We start from the raw sequence: 19,222 nt of genomic DNA on the forward strand, positions 1-19,222 counted from the left end.
CATGGACTTGATGAAAAGAGTTTTCCACCAGTATCTAGATCAGTTTGTAGTAGTTTTCATTGATGAAATACTGGTGTACTCGAGGAGTTCTGAGGATCATGAGGTGCATTTGAGACAGGTGCTGCAGACACTCAGAGAGAAGAAGCTCTATGCCAAGTTTAGCAAGTGTAAATTCTGACTTGAGAAGGTAGCATTTTTAGGCCACATGATTTCAAGGGACGGTATTTCAGTGGATCCCAACAAGATCGATGCGGTGGTAAGTTGGGTCAGGCCAAGAAATATGCAGGAAGTTAGGAGTTTCTTAAGACTGGCAGGTTATTACCGTCTTTTTGTTGAAGGGTTTTCGACTTTGTCAGGACCACTCACACGATTGACTAGGAAAAATACCAGATTTGTGTGGGATGAAGAATGCGAGCAGAGCTTCCAGGAATTAAAGCAGCGACTCATCACTGCACCGGTATTGACGATTCCATCGGGAGGTGATGGTTATGTTATCTACAGTGACGCGTCTTTGAAAGGGCTTGGTTGTGTACTGATGCAGTATGGTAGGGTGGTGGCGTATGCATTCAAGCAGTTGAAGGAGTATGAAAAGAACTACCCTACTCACAATCTGGAATTAGCTGCGGTTGTATATGCACTGAAGATCTGGAGACATTACTTATATGGTGAGAAATATGAAATATTCTCTGACCACAAGAGTCTAAAGTATTTCTTCACACAAAAAGAGTTGAACATGCGGCAGAAGAGATGGTTGGAACTCATTAAGAATTATGACTGTACCATCAATTACCACCCAGGTAAAGCAAATATGGTGGCTGATGCTTTAAGCCGTAAGTCAAAGGATACAGCGCAGTTAGCAGTAGCAATTCAGCACCCAATTCAGATGGACTTGGAAAGGCTCGGTGTGGAATTAGTGAAGGATGATCCTCAAGTGCTTATTGCCAACTTAGTGATACAGTTTGTACTGTATGAAAGAATTAAAGCTGCTCAAAGAGATGATCCAGAGTTAGTGGAGGTGCTTTTCAGAATATAGGATGGTTAGGGAGAGGAATTCAGTATTACCGATGATGGGGCCCTCAGATTTTGCACCAGATTGTGTGTGCCTGCGAATACCGGCATCAGAAGAACGATTCTAGAAGAGGCACACAGATCTCTATACACTATTCATCCTAGCAGTACGAAAATGTATAGGGATCTACGAGATTATTTCTAGTGGAGTGACATGAAAAAAGAAATAGTAGAATTTGTGTAGCAGTGTTTGACGTGCCAACAAGTTAAGGCTGAGCACCAGAGACCGGCTAGTAAATTGCAACCATTATTCATTCCTGAGTGGAAGTAGGACCCCGTATCCATTGATTTTGTTACTAGGCTGCCACCAGCGCTGCATGGTCAGAATGTCATTTGGGTGGTGGTTGATAGGTTGAAGAAGACAGCGCACTTTCTGCCCATTAAAGTCAGCTACCCTATGAACCGGTTAGCAGAGATATATATACAAGAGATTGTTCGACCCCATGGAGTGCCGATATCCATAGTCTCAGACCGTGATCCACGTTTTACATCACGGTTCTGGAGGAGTTTACAAGAGGCATTGGGGACTCAACTAGCGTTCAGCACCGCTTTCCATCCTCAAACTGACGGTCAGACGAAGAGGACCATTCAGGTACTCGAAGATATGTTGCGAGCGTGTGTTTTGGATTTTGGGGGTAGCTGAACTCAGTATATGTCATTGGTGGAATTTGCTTACAACAATAGCTATCAGGAAAACATAGGTATGGCCCCTTATGAGGCACTTTATGGTAGGAAGTGTCGTTCCCCTTTATACTGGAGTGAGCTAGGTGAAAGGTGAGTTTTGGGACCAGAGATAGTTCAACAGGCGTACGATAAAGTCCAACTTATTCGAGACAAGATCAGTGCAGCGCAGAGTCGACAGAAAAGCTACGCGGATACTCGCCACCGAAAACTAAAATTTGAAGTGGGTGATCATATGTTTCTGAGAATAACTCCATTGAATGAGATCTTGAGATTTGGGAAGAATGGTAAGTTGAGCCCTAGGTTAATTGGCTCATTTGAGATACTTGAGAAGATTGGGTCAGTAGCCTATCGGCTAGCTTTACCGCCATCTCTATTTCAAGTTCATGACGTATTTCATGTTTCCATGCTAAGAAAATACGTTCTAGATCCTTCACATATCATCAGCCATGCGGAACTGGAAGTTAGTGAGGCTTTAGCATATAAAGAAGCTTCAGTACAGATCCTAGATAGGAAAAAACAGGAATTGCGCAATAAGAAGATACAGTTGGTAAAAGTCCTATGGAAGAATCACGCAATAGAAGAAGTTTCGTGAGAGCTTAAAAGCGAGATTAGACAGAAATATCCCCACTTGTTTAGTGGGTCATAGCAGTGATGTATAATTAAAGTAATAGTAATTTTATTTAATTTAGCATAGTGGAATTGTAATGTAGTGTATAGGATAGATAGTATTTCGATTTTGGGAGAATTTTCTTTTATATTTGTAATCTCCCAGAACTACCCATGTAACCACGGTATTTCTCCACCATAAGTGAGAGCAGATAATAAAATAAGTATACCTTTTTCCTTTACTGGATGATGGAGTGTATAAATAGAGATACAAATAGTAAATTTTGAGGACAAAATTTTATAAGGGGGGGAGAATGTAACGACCCGAAAAATAAAAGTATTTAAATAATAAAGAGAGAGAGAAATGGAAACAGAAACAGAAGGAGGCAGTAGGCTTTGTCGACAAATGCAACATTGCATTTTGGATGGAATAACCCGAAAGATTTTTCACAAGGCCTTGTCGACGAACATAAGGAGTTCGTCGACGAGTGTAGAATGGGACCTCATCGACGAAAAGATACCGAGAAGGGTTTTTGGGACAGACTGAAATTTGTCAACGAAGGAGGAAGTTCGTCGAAGAAATTATTGAAGGACTTGTCGACGAGGTGATGTGGCTCGTCGACGAGGTAATGTGGCTCGTCGACGAATCCTGCAGTATAAATAGTGCTTAAACTCAGTTTTACGCAGAATTTCAGCACCTCTCTCTTCTCTTTCTCTCTCCCTCCTACGGCCTCTCCATCTTCTCTCTTTGATTTTGGCCCCGTCAGTCGCCAGATCGACGATCTGAGGCCATCACAATGTTCCTAGCGGAGTTCTCTTCAAGTCTACCGGAGCGGATCGTTAGTGGAACGAAGTCAGAATTCATCCCAAATCCAGGGTAAGATCTTTTATTCAGAATTTGGGTTTCTATCAGTTGTAAGAAATGTAATAGATCTAAAAATAGTAATGTTTTGTTCTAAAATTTATGGTTTTCAAGGTGTTGAGTGGAGAAGCCTGCGGGTGTTGGACCCATTATAGTAAGGGATTGTTAGCAAGAAACAAGTAAGGGAAATATGCTATGCTATGTTATTTGAGTATGATTACAGTATAAATTATAAATGTTCTACCAAAGTATTATTCACAGTAGAAATTTATACAGTTTATCAAGTATGATTAATATGTTTTAGAATTACTGTGTGGCTTGAGAATATAGATATAGTACAGAAATATGTTTTACAGTATTTTCCTGAGTTATATTTTACAAAATATACAGACAGTGAATATATTTTATAGCAATTACAGAAATACCATGATTATACAGTTTTACAGTACCATGACATACAGATTTATAGTTAATTACAGAAACACAATTGATATAGATACAGTTTTCCATAGCGTCATGATTTATACAGTTATTACAGAATCATGGTAAAATAGATAGTTGTATATAGAGATGTATTATATAGTATCAGATCCTATTGGACCATACAGTTTACAGAGCACGGTACCATAACTACATACAGTTTATAAAATGCAACCACCTATTCAGATAATACGTGGTATAAAGGTCGATCGCATAGAGCCCACGAGTGGACAGGCTCTCTATCAGATATGGGTAGAGGAGGGCTGATCAGACCTATGGAGTATAGTGATCTATTCCTGGTTGGCCAGCCAAGGTAGATCCTGCCTGCGGGCCGCACAATCCTATCATGAGGGGTTAAATCATGACACACAGTTATCCAGAGGGAAGATTTTAGTTATTACTATATTTATACAGATTTACAGAGACAGAAAATATCTATATTTATTAGAAGTATTCTGAGTAGAAGCCTAAAGTATAGAAATGTTAAGCAACAGATAAAAGATGATTATTTATATTACTGATACTGTACTTTACATGTTCAGTGATACATAATTATATAGTAACAGATTTTCACAGTATTGTAACTCATTTGTCACACACTAGCAATAGCATATTTCGTCTTACTGAGCGTTGGCTTATCCCAATTAATTTAACATTTTTCAGGTGATCTAGATAGGCGAACATATCAGGCTTACAGGTAGAGGGGCTTCAGTACTGCCCTGTCAATAAAGAGTGAGTATTTGTTTTGGAGTATTTCTGTATAGCCCTAGCTAGTCGTAGGTATTTTGGGGAACAGTCATATATGTATATATTGGAAAACATTTTAGTGCTCTGGTATTATATATAATTACATATGGTTATATTTATTTGATTTCTGCTTCTCGCTGCCTAGGTTGATGATTGGATTTAATCCAGTATGGTATCAGAATATTTTAAATGTTATAGTATAAAAAATAAAAAATAAAAACCCATTTAAATAGCCGTTCGTTACACTTAATCTCCTAAATCTCAAATTGAAGATTCATCAACCAATCGAGAGGTTTTTTTAACATAACAAGGGCCACATAAAGGAAATAATTTTCAAACTCTAAGCATCCATGAACGACAATACTCATGTGGGAAGTGGCAAGATTTATACTTTCCTTGCTCCCATCTATTAGTTGCATTTGCTGAGAAATGATTGAATTCCATTAGGTTCATTGACCCTTGCTATAGCACAACGGAACACTATGCGGATACAACTGATTTCAATCCGATCAGACACGAGGACTATTAGTCGAGACCAAGTACACCAAAATTGTACGCAAATCTTGCTATAGCTTGACACAACGGTCATCTTAGGAGCTCATGTCTACATAATAAGATGGACGTAAGAGAGGGTAGAAAAAAAAACAAGTGTAGCATTTGCAATGAATAAGGACATAACTGCACACAAAGTGTATGTTAAAGACCACATTTGGGCATGGAGCATGCTCGTCACATTAATACATCATCTCCTTATTAGGCGAAGCCAAATAGGCAATGTCATTATAAAAGCAAGCAAAAAGTTGACATCAATAACCTTGTACCTAAAATGATGTTCTTACGCTTTATCATTTTAGTTACTTTGTGATATGTATTCGTTTTTTCTTCTTTGGAGCATTGATCTAGAACTAAGTGATCATTTTATGCTAACATTGAGTGATTAGCATCGCTCTACCCAAGTATGGGCAGAGGGCCATATAGAGGTGTTATACTGTCGTGGTGGCACACAGTTTATGGGGCGATTATTTGATGCAGACCAGCGCATTATCGAGTGGAAATGCATCTCTAGGTTTTACGATTTGTATTGTATTGGTCACATCCAGCTAGATTGGCATCTTGTCACCACATTTGTTGAGCGTTGGAAGCCAAAGACACACACATTCCACCTACCCCATGGTGAGGCCACGATCACACTAGAGGACTTAACTATTCTATTTGGCCTTCCTATTCATGGAAGGAGGGTGATCCAGACTAGAAGGGACAACAGACATTGCGTCGTATGTGCCACCAACCATTAGGAGTTACCCCACCTAATGCTACAATACTTGGTTCGCACATGAGGTTTCTGCAAGATCAGTTTCGTCATTTACCTAAATATGCAAATTATCAAACTATCATTTTTTATGCATGCACATATTTTGCAATTGATTTTCAACACTCTTTTTTATGATATTTTGGGTAGTTACCCGCATCCAATGTTCCCACCACTACTAGAGAATCTAATGCAAGTCATTAATGATAGAATAGGTCAAATTTTCTTCTCTTTTACTTTTACCCTATTTTAGGTGCATTCACACACACACTTAACATTAGTGACCATTCTTTGAATAAATGAGGACATTGGTGTTTGTTGACTAGTTGTCCTCAAGATGGTCAGTCAATTCCTTTTTCTGCACATGAACATATTGTTCTTGTAGAGTTATAGGGTTTTCTTCGTTATTTTCTTTTTAAAAACTATAGTGGAGAAACTGGTTCTTGTTTTGTTTTGCTTCATCCTTTTATTAGCTTTCTTGTTTGGGAATGCTACACCACCTTATTGGCGCCCATTTAGGACAAACATATCATGCTAGCTTCCAATATACCCATCATTGCCCTCAAAGTGGGCGTTCTGTTTCATGGGTTTCCAAACGAAGTAAGATTAGGACTCCTACGTATTGATGATTCAACTATTTTTTGTCTGTCATATTGCTATCAAAATTGGGAACAGTGTAAACAGGATTGATACAACTATAATTGTGCAAGCTGCTAATGCTTGCAAAGTCATACTGCGTATCCACATGCTACACCATTCCATTGCTTTACATGCCTATGCCAACTACTAAACAAATGGAATGAAAGTTTAAATGGAAAGTCAAGTAATAAATTTGATTACTTTCTTTTTCCATTTTATCCCATTCCTACATTTAATATGTACCGTACCATTAGAATCCATACAGGTCGATGTTTCTATAACAATGCTTGCTATCATCAGTTAAGATACAAAACCGCAGGTTAATGTTTCTATAACAATGCTCGCTATCAGGTTTATGTTTCTATAACAATGCTCGCTATCGTCGGGACAAGAACCACATAAAATGAACCATTGTTTTACTTCAATTCAGTAGCTTAATCTCCTAAATCTCAAACTGAAGATTCATCCAACTTGACCTCCTGGTTTAATGTTAAAGTGCATAAAATCATGTTAGTTAGCTAATGCTTGATTTCTTTTAAAATGGTAAATTACACGGAAGTCCTTTTTAACTCTTTTAAGTTTCATGCAACTAGGCTGTCCTATGGTAAGAAAAAATATATTAGCTCAACAAAGATAAATACAACAAAACTAATGAAGCCTGCTAGTTTTTAAAAAGCTATTAAACTTACCAAGAGGATTGACCTTAACATCAAACGGAATAAAATAACATTGCATTTGAGAGCATGAATTTTGAACTTTGAATTTGGATTTGCATGGATTTAAAAAAATTTCAATACAATTTTATATTACATCTTATTCAAATCCAATACAACTCCAAATCTAAGATCTTTCCATACATAAGGTAAGAGTTTTAAAACAAAACCACGGTTCTAACTCTCCAAACATGGTATAAAGAGGCTGCCCGAGTTAGCACAAGGGCACTTCTCAGATTTACTATCAACAATTAAATCATTGAAGTTGCCTACTCAAACTCAACTTCAAGCTTGGCCAAATCCCTACTCAAAGATGTCATAAAAATTGAATTGGAAATTCAAAATTCTAATGGCTAAAATTCAAACAACAAAACAATGTGCAATTGAAACTTTACTAAAATAAAATTTATCTTCAAAAAATGGAACCACTCACACTCATTTTTTAAAAAATAATAATAAACTAGTACAAAATGTGTAGACCAAACGTATATGGATTTTCTTCCCCAAACTTTGCTTCCGTGAAGTACTCAGATCCTCCACACACCCTGAAACAAAACCTAACTTCCATTTCGTTTGCAAAATAAGGTACTAGACAAGGGCAGTCCTTACGCTTGCAAATGCCTACTCAAAACAGATGAAACCCATCCTAGAAAGGGAAGGATAATTACATAAATTAAAGCAGAATAGATTTTGCATTAATCACACAAAATCGACCACACTTTTACAATTTCACTGTAATTCATTATATAAAATTCACCGGCACAAGTTTTGCACTGTTGTATAAATCCCATAGACCTGAAATCTTCCCTAATGCCACACAATGTGAGGTGGATATTATTATGCTGTGTTTGAAAGTATGGAGTTCAAATGTTAAATTTAGATTTATGCAAATTTGGAAACCGGTACACATTTGTACTGGGTTCTGTCCAATCCCGATATTCCATGCAATGCCAAATCCAAAGCTCTGAACTGCAGTCTCCCAAACAAAGCATTAAAATTTATGCACCTCTTGCTTCTATCAAGCAACCAACTCAAATCTTTTTTCTTTTTTCATGGGCAAAGAGAAATCGGTGAACACCACCACACACACAGAAGACCAACAGAAGTATATGCCAATTCTAATAAAGAACACGAAGCACATGTGAAGGAAAAGGGATAACAATAATATCACTGCATGAAATTCATCAGTTACTCTGTGTGCGTGCATGTGTGTGTGTGTGAGAGAGAGAGAAAGAGAGAGAGAGAGAGAGAGAGAGAGCCTGTGACAGTTTGTCTATGTACAGGAGCAGGGCTCTGCAGTTCACAGTTCAACAACATGTATTCGAGTGGTCTTCTGAAATTTCAACACCTTTGAACTGTCATATTTACTGCTTTGCGAATATGGTAGAAAGCTGCTCCTCCAACTCCACCAAACTGAACATGCATGCAAACAGTAAATGAGCAAACTTCAACTGCACAAGTGATGGGCATTTTAAATAAATAAATAAATAAAGGGAAAAGGTGTTGACTGGAAACTAGAGAAAAAAGGTTGGACAACTGACATCTCATATTTGTGTAAAGCTTCATTACGTTTCGCAAGATAAATGTCACTATCTTTGGGAAGGTTGTTGACAGCATTGCCTGCAAAATTAATGCCTGTGTGAATGAATGGTGAGAGACTGAGTTGAACACAATAGAATATATTTTACAGTAATTTGTCTACGAAGTTGGGTACCATTCCAACCAAACTAAAGCCCCATGGGAAACATCAAGGAAGGGAAAATATGCAGAGTAATGTTTTTTCTTTTTGAGTTATGAAAGATTGCAAGAAAGAAAATAAAAATATATAGTGGACCAATGAAAACAACATTTACCTTACATGTCGTAATCTTAATAGTACTTGAAATAGAGAGAAAATAAAATGAAAAATTGGATTCCATCTTCATTTTTTTTCCTTCTCTTTTCTCTAACAAAATTCTTAGGCTCCATTCTGAACTACAGAAATATTAGAGAAAAGAAAGAAAAATATGAAGGAATCCACCTGTTCATGTTTAGTTATCAAGGAAAGTGAGAAATATATATATATATATATATAGATATATATATAACAAGTGGATAAGAAAATTTGTAATTATTTAATAGAAAAGCAAAATTTTAATTCTACACGCCATTAATATTGGATTTTTCTTAATTGTTATTCATATTAGAACGCATTTTCATTGTTAATAGTATTTGATATAGAGAGAAACTACAATGGAAATTGAATTTCCTTAAACAATATCCTTCATCCAAATGGAGCCTAAATGTTCGGAGGATACAACAAAGTGCCATGGAGATGGACAAGGCAAGAGATATGCAATTTGTAACACTTCCTATCCACCAAATGAGACTTGTGCATACTCGAGCACATGAAGCACCATCTCTAAAGGCAAACAAATAAACCTCTTTAGTTGGAAATTTGACCAGACTAGGGATTACAGCATTCAATGTAATCAAATAAGAGGCGAAAAAAAGAATGTAAACCACGAGAAGAGTTGAGGTGATCTCCCCACTTAAGCATCCGTGGCACACAAAAATTAGTGTGGAGTGGCATGCAAGAGAACTGTTATGAATAACCAAAAATATGGAAATGCTAACAAAACCTCAGAAAAAAAAAAGGGGGGGGGGGGGGAAGCTGCTATTTGCCGACATAAACATGGGATAAGGATGCGTCACGCATCATTGATTACCATGCATATTAAATAGGCAACTTTTATCATATTTTAAATAGCATCTGAAAAAATTCTATTTAGTTTCTTGTAGCATTCAATCGCACCTTTATTGATTTCATATGATCATTCTAAAGTTGCGTGGAGAAGAAATTTTCAAATTCTAATAGCATTTGAGTTGGCAACATTTTAAGTAACAGCACCATTCTAATGAACAGACTCATGCCCTCAACCACTCCAGAAATGAATGGCAACTACTCTGTTGCCTTTGACATCCAAAACAAGTAGCAAAGCATTTATAGCAACAAGTTGAATGAACCTTACATGGCTGAATAACTGGTTGTTTGACCACACCAGGTTTCTGAACCTTTACAGGGGTAGTTTTGTTGGAGTGTTGCGGCTCCTGTTCAAGTAAGCAATATCAGATAATGAAGAATCTAAGATAAAAGCAAAAGTAGATGGAACACCCCCCCCCCCCCCCACAAAGCCCAAAAAATAAAAAGGAGTGCTAATTATATTTCTCATTGAAGCATCAATTCTCAGTACCAAGCATCAATATTGAAGATGAACTAAATTAAAGCATCTAATAGTTTCTAAGCTAAAAACAAACAACTATGATATGTAGGGCATTTGTCTCAACTATTAGGAAGATTTACTAGTGTTTCAGTTTTAAAATTTTATGGCAGAAAAAGTGGAAAAATTTTGAATATGAAAAATACATTGAATAAAGACAAAAGTATAAATAGAGCACGATGAGACTGAGGAGGGGAGGAGAGGGGGGATTAAATACATGGCATAAAACTCAGGAACTGCAATCAGAATTTGGCTCACTCTGTTAATAAATATAATACTGCATACATAACTAGCAGATACACATGTAAGAAATGTGTGTGTGTGTGTAGTGCACATGCATCTGTGTGACTGCACTTGTATCCCAAACGCCACTAATGTTGACCTCATTCCACCTTCAATTTGTTTGTGCTTGGACCAAATTATAGTTATGCTCAATCAATTTACTTACTATTAAATATAAGCTAATCTCCTTGTACCCCTGTTGGCATTAAATGTAAAAGGTGCTTACTATCTCAAAGCTTCGTTGCATTAAATCTTATTTGTAATAAATTTTCTATTTCATGTTTTGCAATGAGTAAAAAATCAAATATTTCCACAATTCCAACAATACAGATTACAGCCTGTCAACATAACATAAAACCCAGGTCCAACAACCATGATGTAGATAATGGCAACAATGGCTAATATTGACTACAAAGGTAAATTTTTAATATCTCATAACAATAGCTAGCAATGTCATAATCATCGAAAATAGAAACTAAAACATGCAAATTCACAACCCCAAAAAAATTCTAATAAACAATCAAAATAAAAGTTCTACATTTTTCCAAGCCATTCAAATAACACGTCTACTACAACAGGTAAAGTGAACTTCACAAAGATACCACGTGAAATTTATAAATAAAAAAACAGCATAAATATAATGTTCTCATGCTATTTGCAATATAACAATAGACAGCTGGAATGAGTAGTAAGTAGTAACTGATACCTTCTTCTTATCTCTTCTCTTCAGTATTTTAAGATGGCATTTTTTAATATAATGCATCAAATGATAACGAGAATGTCTCAAGCATAACTGTTCTCTGATCTTCGGGTTGTCAGACAGCCAGTCAGAAATTTCTTTAGATTTAACAACCTCATCTTTATCCAATGATTCTAACCAAGAATAAACTGGAATCCATTGATCAGTGCGTTGAAAACGCGCATGTGAAAAATCGGCTTGATTAGTATCTGTTTCCTGCAAACAGACAAAAAATCATAATGTAATTGATATGTCAGCTACCATTTCCATATTTCTAGGGATATCAAAACTTTGGAGTTAGAGAGAGAGAGAGAAAGAGAGAGAAAATAAGCAAATAAAATTACTAATATTGTCAAAAGAGTTGCTCGAGTGCTAAATTTGAGGCTCTCCCACGTAGTTGCTAAGACTCGGGGCTTCGACTGTCCATTTGAGATCAAATCTTCATATTTAAGTGGAGAGGGGCAAAAGGGTCCGTTAACCTGGTGGATTAGTCAAGAGCCTTTGATGGGCTCTAGTCTCTAGACACCATCAGATAGCATAATTCACACACCTACACTCATTTAAAATAAGCAATAACATGGTGCATATCTCCAAGGTTAGCCAATGACAAATCTCTAAGCATTGAATCTCTGAAGTTCAAACCTTTAACCACCCCAACGATTAAGATTCACTACATTACTAGTGAATTCTTAATTGGGAGATCGTAACCTAAACTTGTTACAGACAACAAATCAATCATGTCACTTACTTATAAATATTCACATACAGAAAACAATTCTAAGTTATTCCTGAGATTTTGTAAATGCATAAAAACTTCTTTTAAATTTTATAACCATTAAAAAACCGTAGCAGCAAAGCAATTCATTTATCTGTATTTTATGATGTACAAAATTTCCAAGCATGTCCACCTATACAGACACTTCGACGATAAAGCATATTAAATGGAAAAAGCATGTAGCAAAAAGGAGCCACATTACGTATTTCTTTGCTAACTTGTGTACATCTCCCTTTGCCCCCCAAACTCTCTCTCTCTCTCTCAAGCTTCCACATTGGAAATCAACCACTCTCAGGCTAACCATAGTCCCCTTAAACAACCAGTCCTAGACTCCTCATACAAAGATTGAGCACACCCCCATAATCTCATCTACAAACTGCTCACGAGAGTGGATGTCACCTTCATCTCCCTAGCCTGAAATTTCATATAAACCTGTCCCTAATGGCTGTGGCATCAAACTATCAACATCTTATATTCTCATCAAATGTAACGCCCGATGAACAAGGCTCGGGGATCTGGGAAGGGCATGACCTAGACAGCGTTACTTCCCATATGAATACGTATCATATCAACCGAAAAATTAATATGATTCCTTCCTGTTTCCCCTCTACTTTCACACCAAACTCTATTCCACTTCAAAATTTATTGTAATCATGGTTTAAGATTACGGACTAGTCGAACAGATGGCAATTTCGGTTATATGAAGTTTCATAATTCCAAATAAGACTTCATCATAATCGACATGTATTGGCCACGACATGTCAGTCCTAAAAGGAGGCAATCAATGGAAACGGCTGAACTGCTGAACCTCCATCTATATATGCCATATTCGTTTATCGATGCCATTAATATAAGTCAGTTTGAAATTAAACTTCTAACATCTTCAAAAGCGATATCCTCAATATCCAAAATTAGTCAACATCACGCACACATTGCGCGAATGACGACGTTACAAAACAGAGCGTAAAAAGAAAACCTGATTGAGCAGTCCCATAGAATCTTGAATCGAAAGGAAGCGATCGCAGAGCTGCGACGGCGGCAACGATCTGAGATCCTCCGGTAGAGAGGCGTGGTTCGAGGCGACCCAAGCCTCGACCTCGGCCGCGGACAAGGCGCGCCCCTCGGGCAGCGCCGAGAGCCAGGATCGAACGGCGGCCTCCCATTGCTGATCTCGAGCTTGGTCGCTGTGCCGATCTGGGCTTTGCTGAGGAGATTCAGAGCCCGGGGTTTGGTCGTCGGAGTTCGACATTTTCGGGGGGAGAGGAGTGAGCTGATGCTCCGCCGTTCAGAAAGGAGATAAGTGTGTGTGACAAAATAAACGACGCCGTTTTAGTTTCGGTTTGACAAAAACAAATCTCAAAAATGAAAATATTTATAAACAAAAATTTAAAACAGAAAACTGAAAGTTCGTTTGTTTGATTAATATTCTTAAATTTTAAATAAAATAAAAACTTGACAGAACGTATATTTATTTTCACTTTAAATGAATGATAATTAAAGAGTATTAATAAAACAAAAAATGTATAAAGAATACAAATAAAAAAAATTTGTGAAAATAAAATTTGATTATAATTATTTTACTAGATTAATATAGTTTTAGACTTTTTTTAGTGCTCTAAGAGCAAACATATTATATGTGAATATTGAGAAGAGAATACATGAAAATACTTTTTGGGAAGTTTTTTTTTTTTTTTTTTAAAAAAATTTAAAGATGTTTATATTTTAATTTTTATTTCAATTCAAATGATAATTCTATTTTAATTTAAAAAATTATACAAATAATAATAATTTAAAATAAACGATAATTCTATTTTAATTTAAAAAATTATACAAATAATAACAATTTAAAATAATAGTTGTATTGTATACCATCCAAACCTTGATTTGATAGGCCACAACTAATTAATGTCTTCAAATATATGGGGACAATAGTGTAACTTGTACACTCTCCAAAATGATCAAAATCCCCAATGGCCTAAAAATTTTGTACCCTAACTCTATGTTTTGGAGAGGTATTAGATTTTGATTTCTACGATTTAGGAAAAAATTAGTACAAAATTATGTTAATCTTGTCTACGTCCAAATTCAAGATTTGAAAATAATCTAAACCCAAACACAACAAAGATGTTGCAGTTATTATTATTATTGTTATCATTATATATATATATGAAACAATCCCATCTACTTTTATTAATGTTGTAGCTAAACTATAATTTATTGACTTATTGCAATTTACAAAATAAACTATTGCTAGTGTTATAATGTGTAAAATCAATATAATGTTGTTATGTTTTAAACGATTTTTTTTCTTACACATTGCTTGGGCTTTCATTTTGTGACATGTCTTTTATATAACAAAATTATTTTCCAATGAAACAAGGAAGACAATTCATTTTTAGAGTTGGGTTAAGTCTATTATGCATAGTAGAGTTAGGCTAAATCTATTACATATAGCACAAGTTACCCCTCGTATATAATTCATATTTGATTAAGTTTGAGACATTTATGTTAAAGGTATCAAGTTTAAATTTGTACACATAGCTCAAGTTGCCCCTAGTACATAATTTATTTCATATGCAAATATCTCGTATGGGACATCAGAACAATTAAAGTTTGAGACTTTTGTGTTAAAGATCTCAGTTTTAAACCCTGAAATCAGTGGGAGCAAGAAACTACTTTTTTTTTTTTTTGGTGTAATCTTCACTCGTGTTAGCTTCCCATTGACCAAAAAAAAAAAAAAAAATGTGTTCAAGGTTATACTAGATCACTTCAATTTAGTTTCACTAGATCACTTCAATTTGGTTTCGACAACCTTTTTATAATAGGTAAGTGAAACATACACCCAAACCTATCCAATTAATTAATGGATTGTAAATAGCTACATGTTAATTAATATATATAATCTGTTTTAATATTTTTTAGAAAAAGCACGAGCTAAAATCTTAAGAAACATATACTCATTATTTTTCTACTTAATATTTCAACAAGAGTTAAATTAAAATAAATAATTGTTTTGACTATTTACTGTTTTCTTTTTAATATTTTAACTAGTATAAGTTAAAAATTATAAATGGGAGAAGGTGTGAGTTGTAGCCTGATTATCAGTCACAATTATGAATTATGACTTATAAAATTAAATTTGGATTGAACATAGGCAAATGTCGAGTGGCATATGGGATATACAGTTAACAAAAATAAATTTTATGTTGAATCAATAATAAATAGGTGAATGTACCTAAAGTAGATCATAGCGTAAATAAATCAATCACAACCACTCATTGTGCATTTATTAATGTGAAAGACTTCCATGCCATGAGGTATCATGTCTCCTATACTAAAATTGTGTTGCATAAAGTTGAGTTGTAACTTATATTGTACTTCACTCCTACTTTCATAAATTAAAACAATATCATTACAATATACGTCATGAAATCTCATTTTAAATATTTTTATTAAGTTCATCAATTACTAAAATGAAAAAGATAAAAGCTCAACATATAACTCTTAATATAGACATATATATATATATACATATACTCCTAATGACATATACATATACTCCTAATGACTTCAGTATACTTACATATTTTTTTAAACCACTATAAAACTGTTGTGACATGAAACGCGCGGTGTAATGCAGCAATCACGATGAATAATATAAAAACACACACAGATCTATTATGAAAGCAATAAAAGACACAGAAGAATTTAATGTGATTCGATAGAATGTCTACGTTCACGGGAGCAAGCGGCGGCTGAAATTCACTATCATAAAAAATAGGGTTACATCATTGTAGTTATGCTAACCCTAAACATACAGGGGATTAGAAAATTCCCCAAATACCCATGTATCAATCCGCGGAGGATTTGCCCCCACATTGCCAAACTATTGATCTTCCCAGTTTAAATTTCAAAAACAACGCCAAACAAAACCATCGACGGTTTTCTTCCTAATTTGCTTTTGGAAGAAACCGTCAATGTACCTAGTAAAACTGTCGACAGTTTTTCCTCATACCAGCTTCCTTGTTTTCATTAGCCTGCTTTTTCTGTACATGTGTTCCACTCAATATGAGCCACATACTTCAACAATCTCCACCTTAACGAATATTCACCCCTTAGGAGAAAAGAAAATATAACCCGAAGCTCCACCTAAGACAATAGGTTTGGGCACCTCTCATCTAGCATTTGGAGACGCTAATTTATGTCCAAGTTGTGTTTGAACTTGTCTGTGGTAATGAACTTTGTCAACGCGTCTGTTACATTCTCAGAAGTGTGAACTTTCTTAAGCAATAATTCACCAGAAGAAACCAATTCCTTGATCTTGTGAAGCCTCACATCTATGTGATTGGTACTTATATGATACACTTGGTTCTTTTCCAAATAAATGGCACTTTGTTTATCACAATGCAACTGAACTCCGCCTTACTGAATACTCAGTTCCTTGACCAATCTTGTAAGCCACAAATCTTCCTTGGCAGCCTTAGCCACTACCATATATTCTAACTCAGTAGTAGACATTGCAACTAGGGACTGAACCATGAACCTCCAACAATAGCCCCTTCCCCACAAGAGTGAAAACATACCTTGTGGTAGACCTTCTATCATCCAAGTCCCCTGCATAGTCTACATCCACATATCCCACAACTGAAGGATCACCTTATTGTCTGCTAAACACGATGTCATAGTCTATAGTACCCCTCAAGTATCTGAAAATCCACTTGACCACATCTCAATGTTGTCGTCCCAAATTTGATAGAAACTTGCTCACCACACCGACAACTTGTGCCAGATCCAGTTTTGTACAAACCATAACGTACATCAAGCACCCCACTACACTGACATATTGGACCTTGACATGTCATGAACTTCATCATCTGCCTTCAGGCACTGGGAGGTAGACAATCTAAAATGATTCACCAAAGGTGTACTCGCAGGTTTTGCATCATCCATGTTGAACCTCTCTAACATCCTCTCAACATAGCTACGTTGAGATAACTATAATCTCCTGGAAGTTTTGTCCCTGCGAATCTTCATCCCAATAATCTTTTTGGTTACACCCAAATCTTTCATGTCAAATTCTTTACTCAACAGAGTTTTCAACTTGTTGACCTCACTTATATTCTTCGTAACAATCAAAATGTCATCCACATAAAGCAACAGAAAAATAAATGAACCATCATCAAGGCTATTCACATAAACACAACAATCATACTCACATCTCCTGTAGCCAATTTGGATCATGTAGGAGTCATATCACTTGTACCACTACCTCAGAGACTGCTTTATCTCATAAAGTAATTTCCTCAATTTACAGACAAAGTGTTCCTGTCTAAGCTGATTGAACCCTTATGACTTTACCATGTAATCAGTTCCTCTAAATCACCATGGATAAACGCTATGTTTACATTAATATGCTCCAAATGCATATCAAAATGCACTACCATACCCAACATTGCCTTGATGGAAGTATGTTTGACCACATAGGAGAATATCTCATCATAATCAACTCCTTTCCTCTACGAGCAATCCTTTGCTAATAGACAAGCCTTTAATTTTTCTCCTTCTTTTTATGATACTGTTTCCTTCTTCTTATACACCTGTTTACATGCTATCGTTTTCTTCCCCTCTAGAAGCTCCACCAACCCCCATGTCTAGTTCTCATGCAAAGACTTCATCTCCTCCACCATATCACCCATCCATCTACTCTTCTTTTGGTTGTGCACTACCTCTTGAAAGGTAGTAGGATCCCCGCTACTAGTAATAAGTGCATAAGAAACCAATCATCAAAACCATACCTAGGGGTGACCTGATAGTGCATCTGAGCCTGTTAATAGCTATACTCTGATGTTGCTAATTTCTTGAGTTAGGACTCCCTACATTTTGAACATTGTCATCTCTAGAATGAGGCTCTAGCTCCACCTGCACCACATGCTCATTACTATTGTAATTTTTTGGGACATGTTTCTCTTTTTCCTGAGTACGCTACAACATGACTTTCTTATCAAAAACCACATCTCTCCTAATCACCACTTTGTTTTCTTTCGAATCCTAAAGCTTGAAACCTTTCACCCTTTTCTGATACCCCATAAAGATATACTGTTTAGATTTTGCATCAAGTTTCAATCTCTCCTCACTAGAAATATGCACGTAAGTTGGACATCCAAACACTCTCAAAATAGAGTAGTCTACCACTCTACCTGTCCACATCTCCTTTGCTACTTTCCCATCTAGTGCTACCCCTGGTGACCTATTAATAAAGAAACATGTTATATTCATTGCCTCTACCTAGAAATTCTTTACAAACTCTGCATTCAATCTGAGACACCGAACTCTTTCAGTTATTGTTACGTTTATCCTTTTCGCCACACCATTCTGTTGTGGTGTCTTATGTACTATGAAGTATCTCTTAATCCCATGCTGCTCGCATAACTACATGAATTTTGAATCTATGTACTCAGTATTATTGTCAGACTTGAGGCATTTGATCTTCCTCCTTATTTGGTTTTCCATTTCAGTTTTCCGCAACTTGAACTTAGCAAACGTTTTTAACTTGTATCACATGAGTACACCTAGACATTTCGTGAGTAATCATCGATAAAACTCACAAATTATGTATGTCCTCCTCGTGATGCTATCCTTACTAGCCCCCAAACATTTGTATAAACATGGTCTAGAATTTCCTCCTTTTTATGTGCAATTGTCTTGAAATGCATCATATTATGTTTTCCAATAACACAATACCTGCAGAAATTCAGCTTGTATGTTTTGACACCCTTCAAAATATTTCTCTTACGAAGCTTCATCATCCCACGCTAATTGAGCCATCAATTAATTGGGCCATTAGATTTATTCAAATTAGTTTTAGTTCATAAAAAAATTAAATTAAAAGATTTAATTCAATTTAATTTTCAAAGATTCAGTTTTAATAATGCCTTATAAATAATTTGACACTCAAAAATGTGTGACAAAATTTTAACATAGGGGCATGATGGCCTACCGCCACCTACTTATTTTGTCTATTAGTATGGATAAAACGACGTTATTAGCATGGATAAAAC

At 35.9% G+C, this 19,222-nt stretch overlaps 1 protein-coding gene across 3 annotated transcripts; it reads right to left on the reverse strand.

The window, feature by feature from the left end:
• Positions 1 to 8,250: 8,250 nt before the first annotated feature.
• LOC131160579 (uncharacterized) lies at positions 8,251 to 13,509 on the reverse strand. 3 transcript variants are annotated; one of them, XM_058116394.1, is made up of 6 exons: positions 13,141 to 13,455; positions 11,734 to 11,828; positions 11,357 to 11,605; positions 10,120 to 10,198; positions 8,650 to 8,728; positions 8,251 to 8,521 (listed from the first exon to the last, which is right to left on the reverse strand). In XM_058116394.1, exons 1-6 carry the CDS (start codon positions 13,325 to 13,327, stop codon positions 8,473 to 8,475), a joined length of 738 nt encoding a protein of 245 aa, XP_057972377.1. In that variant the 5' UTR covers positions 13,328 to 13,455; the 3' UTR covers positions 8,251 to 8,472. The 3 variants fall into 3 exon arrangements, with proteins under 3 accessions (XP_057972377.1, XP_057972378.1, XP_057972376.1); XM_058116395.1 differs by lacking the exon at positions 11,734 to 11,828 and having other exon boundaries at positions 13,141 to 13,509; XM_058116393.1 differs by lacking the exon at positions 11,734 to 11,828 and having other exon boundaries at positions 8,650 to 8,743; positions 13,141 to 13,495.
• Positions 13,510 to 19,222: the final 5,713 nt, after the last annotated feature.

Source organism: Malania oleifera, chromosome 7 (assembly GCF_029873635.1).
Source record: "Malania oleifera isolate guangnan ecotype guangnan chromosome 7, ASM2987363v1, whole genome shotgun sequence".
Taxonomy (NCBI): Eukaryota; Viridiplantae; Streptophyta; class Magnoliopsida; order Santalales; family Ximeniaceae; genus Malania; species Malania oleifera.

What these genes read in the sequence shown, in the direction of transcription:
- LOC131160579 (XM_058116393.1), bottom strand. Translation starts at nt 13,413, where the DNA reads ATGTCGAACTCCGACGACCAAACCCCGGGCTCTGAATCTCCTCAGCAA. An exon ending in CTATGGGACTGCTCAATCAG is followed by an intron (nt 11,606 to 13,140) that starts GTTTTCTTTTTA and finishes GTCTGTTTGCAG; the next exon opens with GAAACAGATACTAATCAAGC. An exon ending in ACAACCAGTTATTCAGCCAT is followed by an intron (nt 8,744 to 10,119) that starts GTAAGGTTCATT and finishes TCATTCACACAG; the next exon opens with GCATTAATTTTGCAGGCAAT.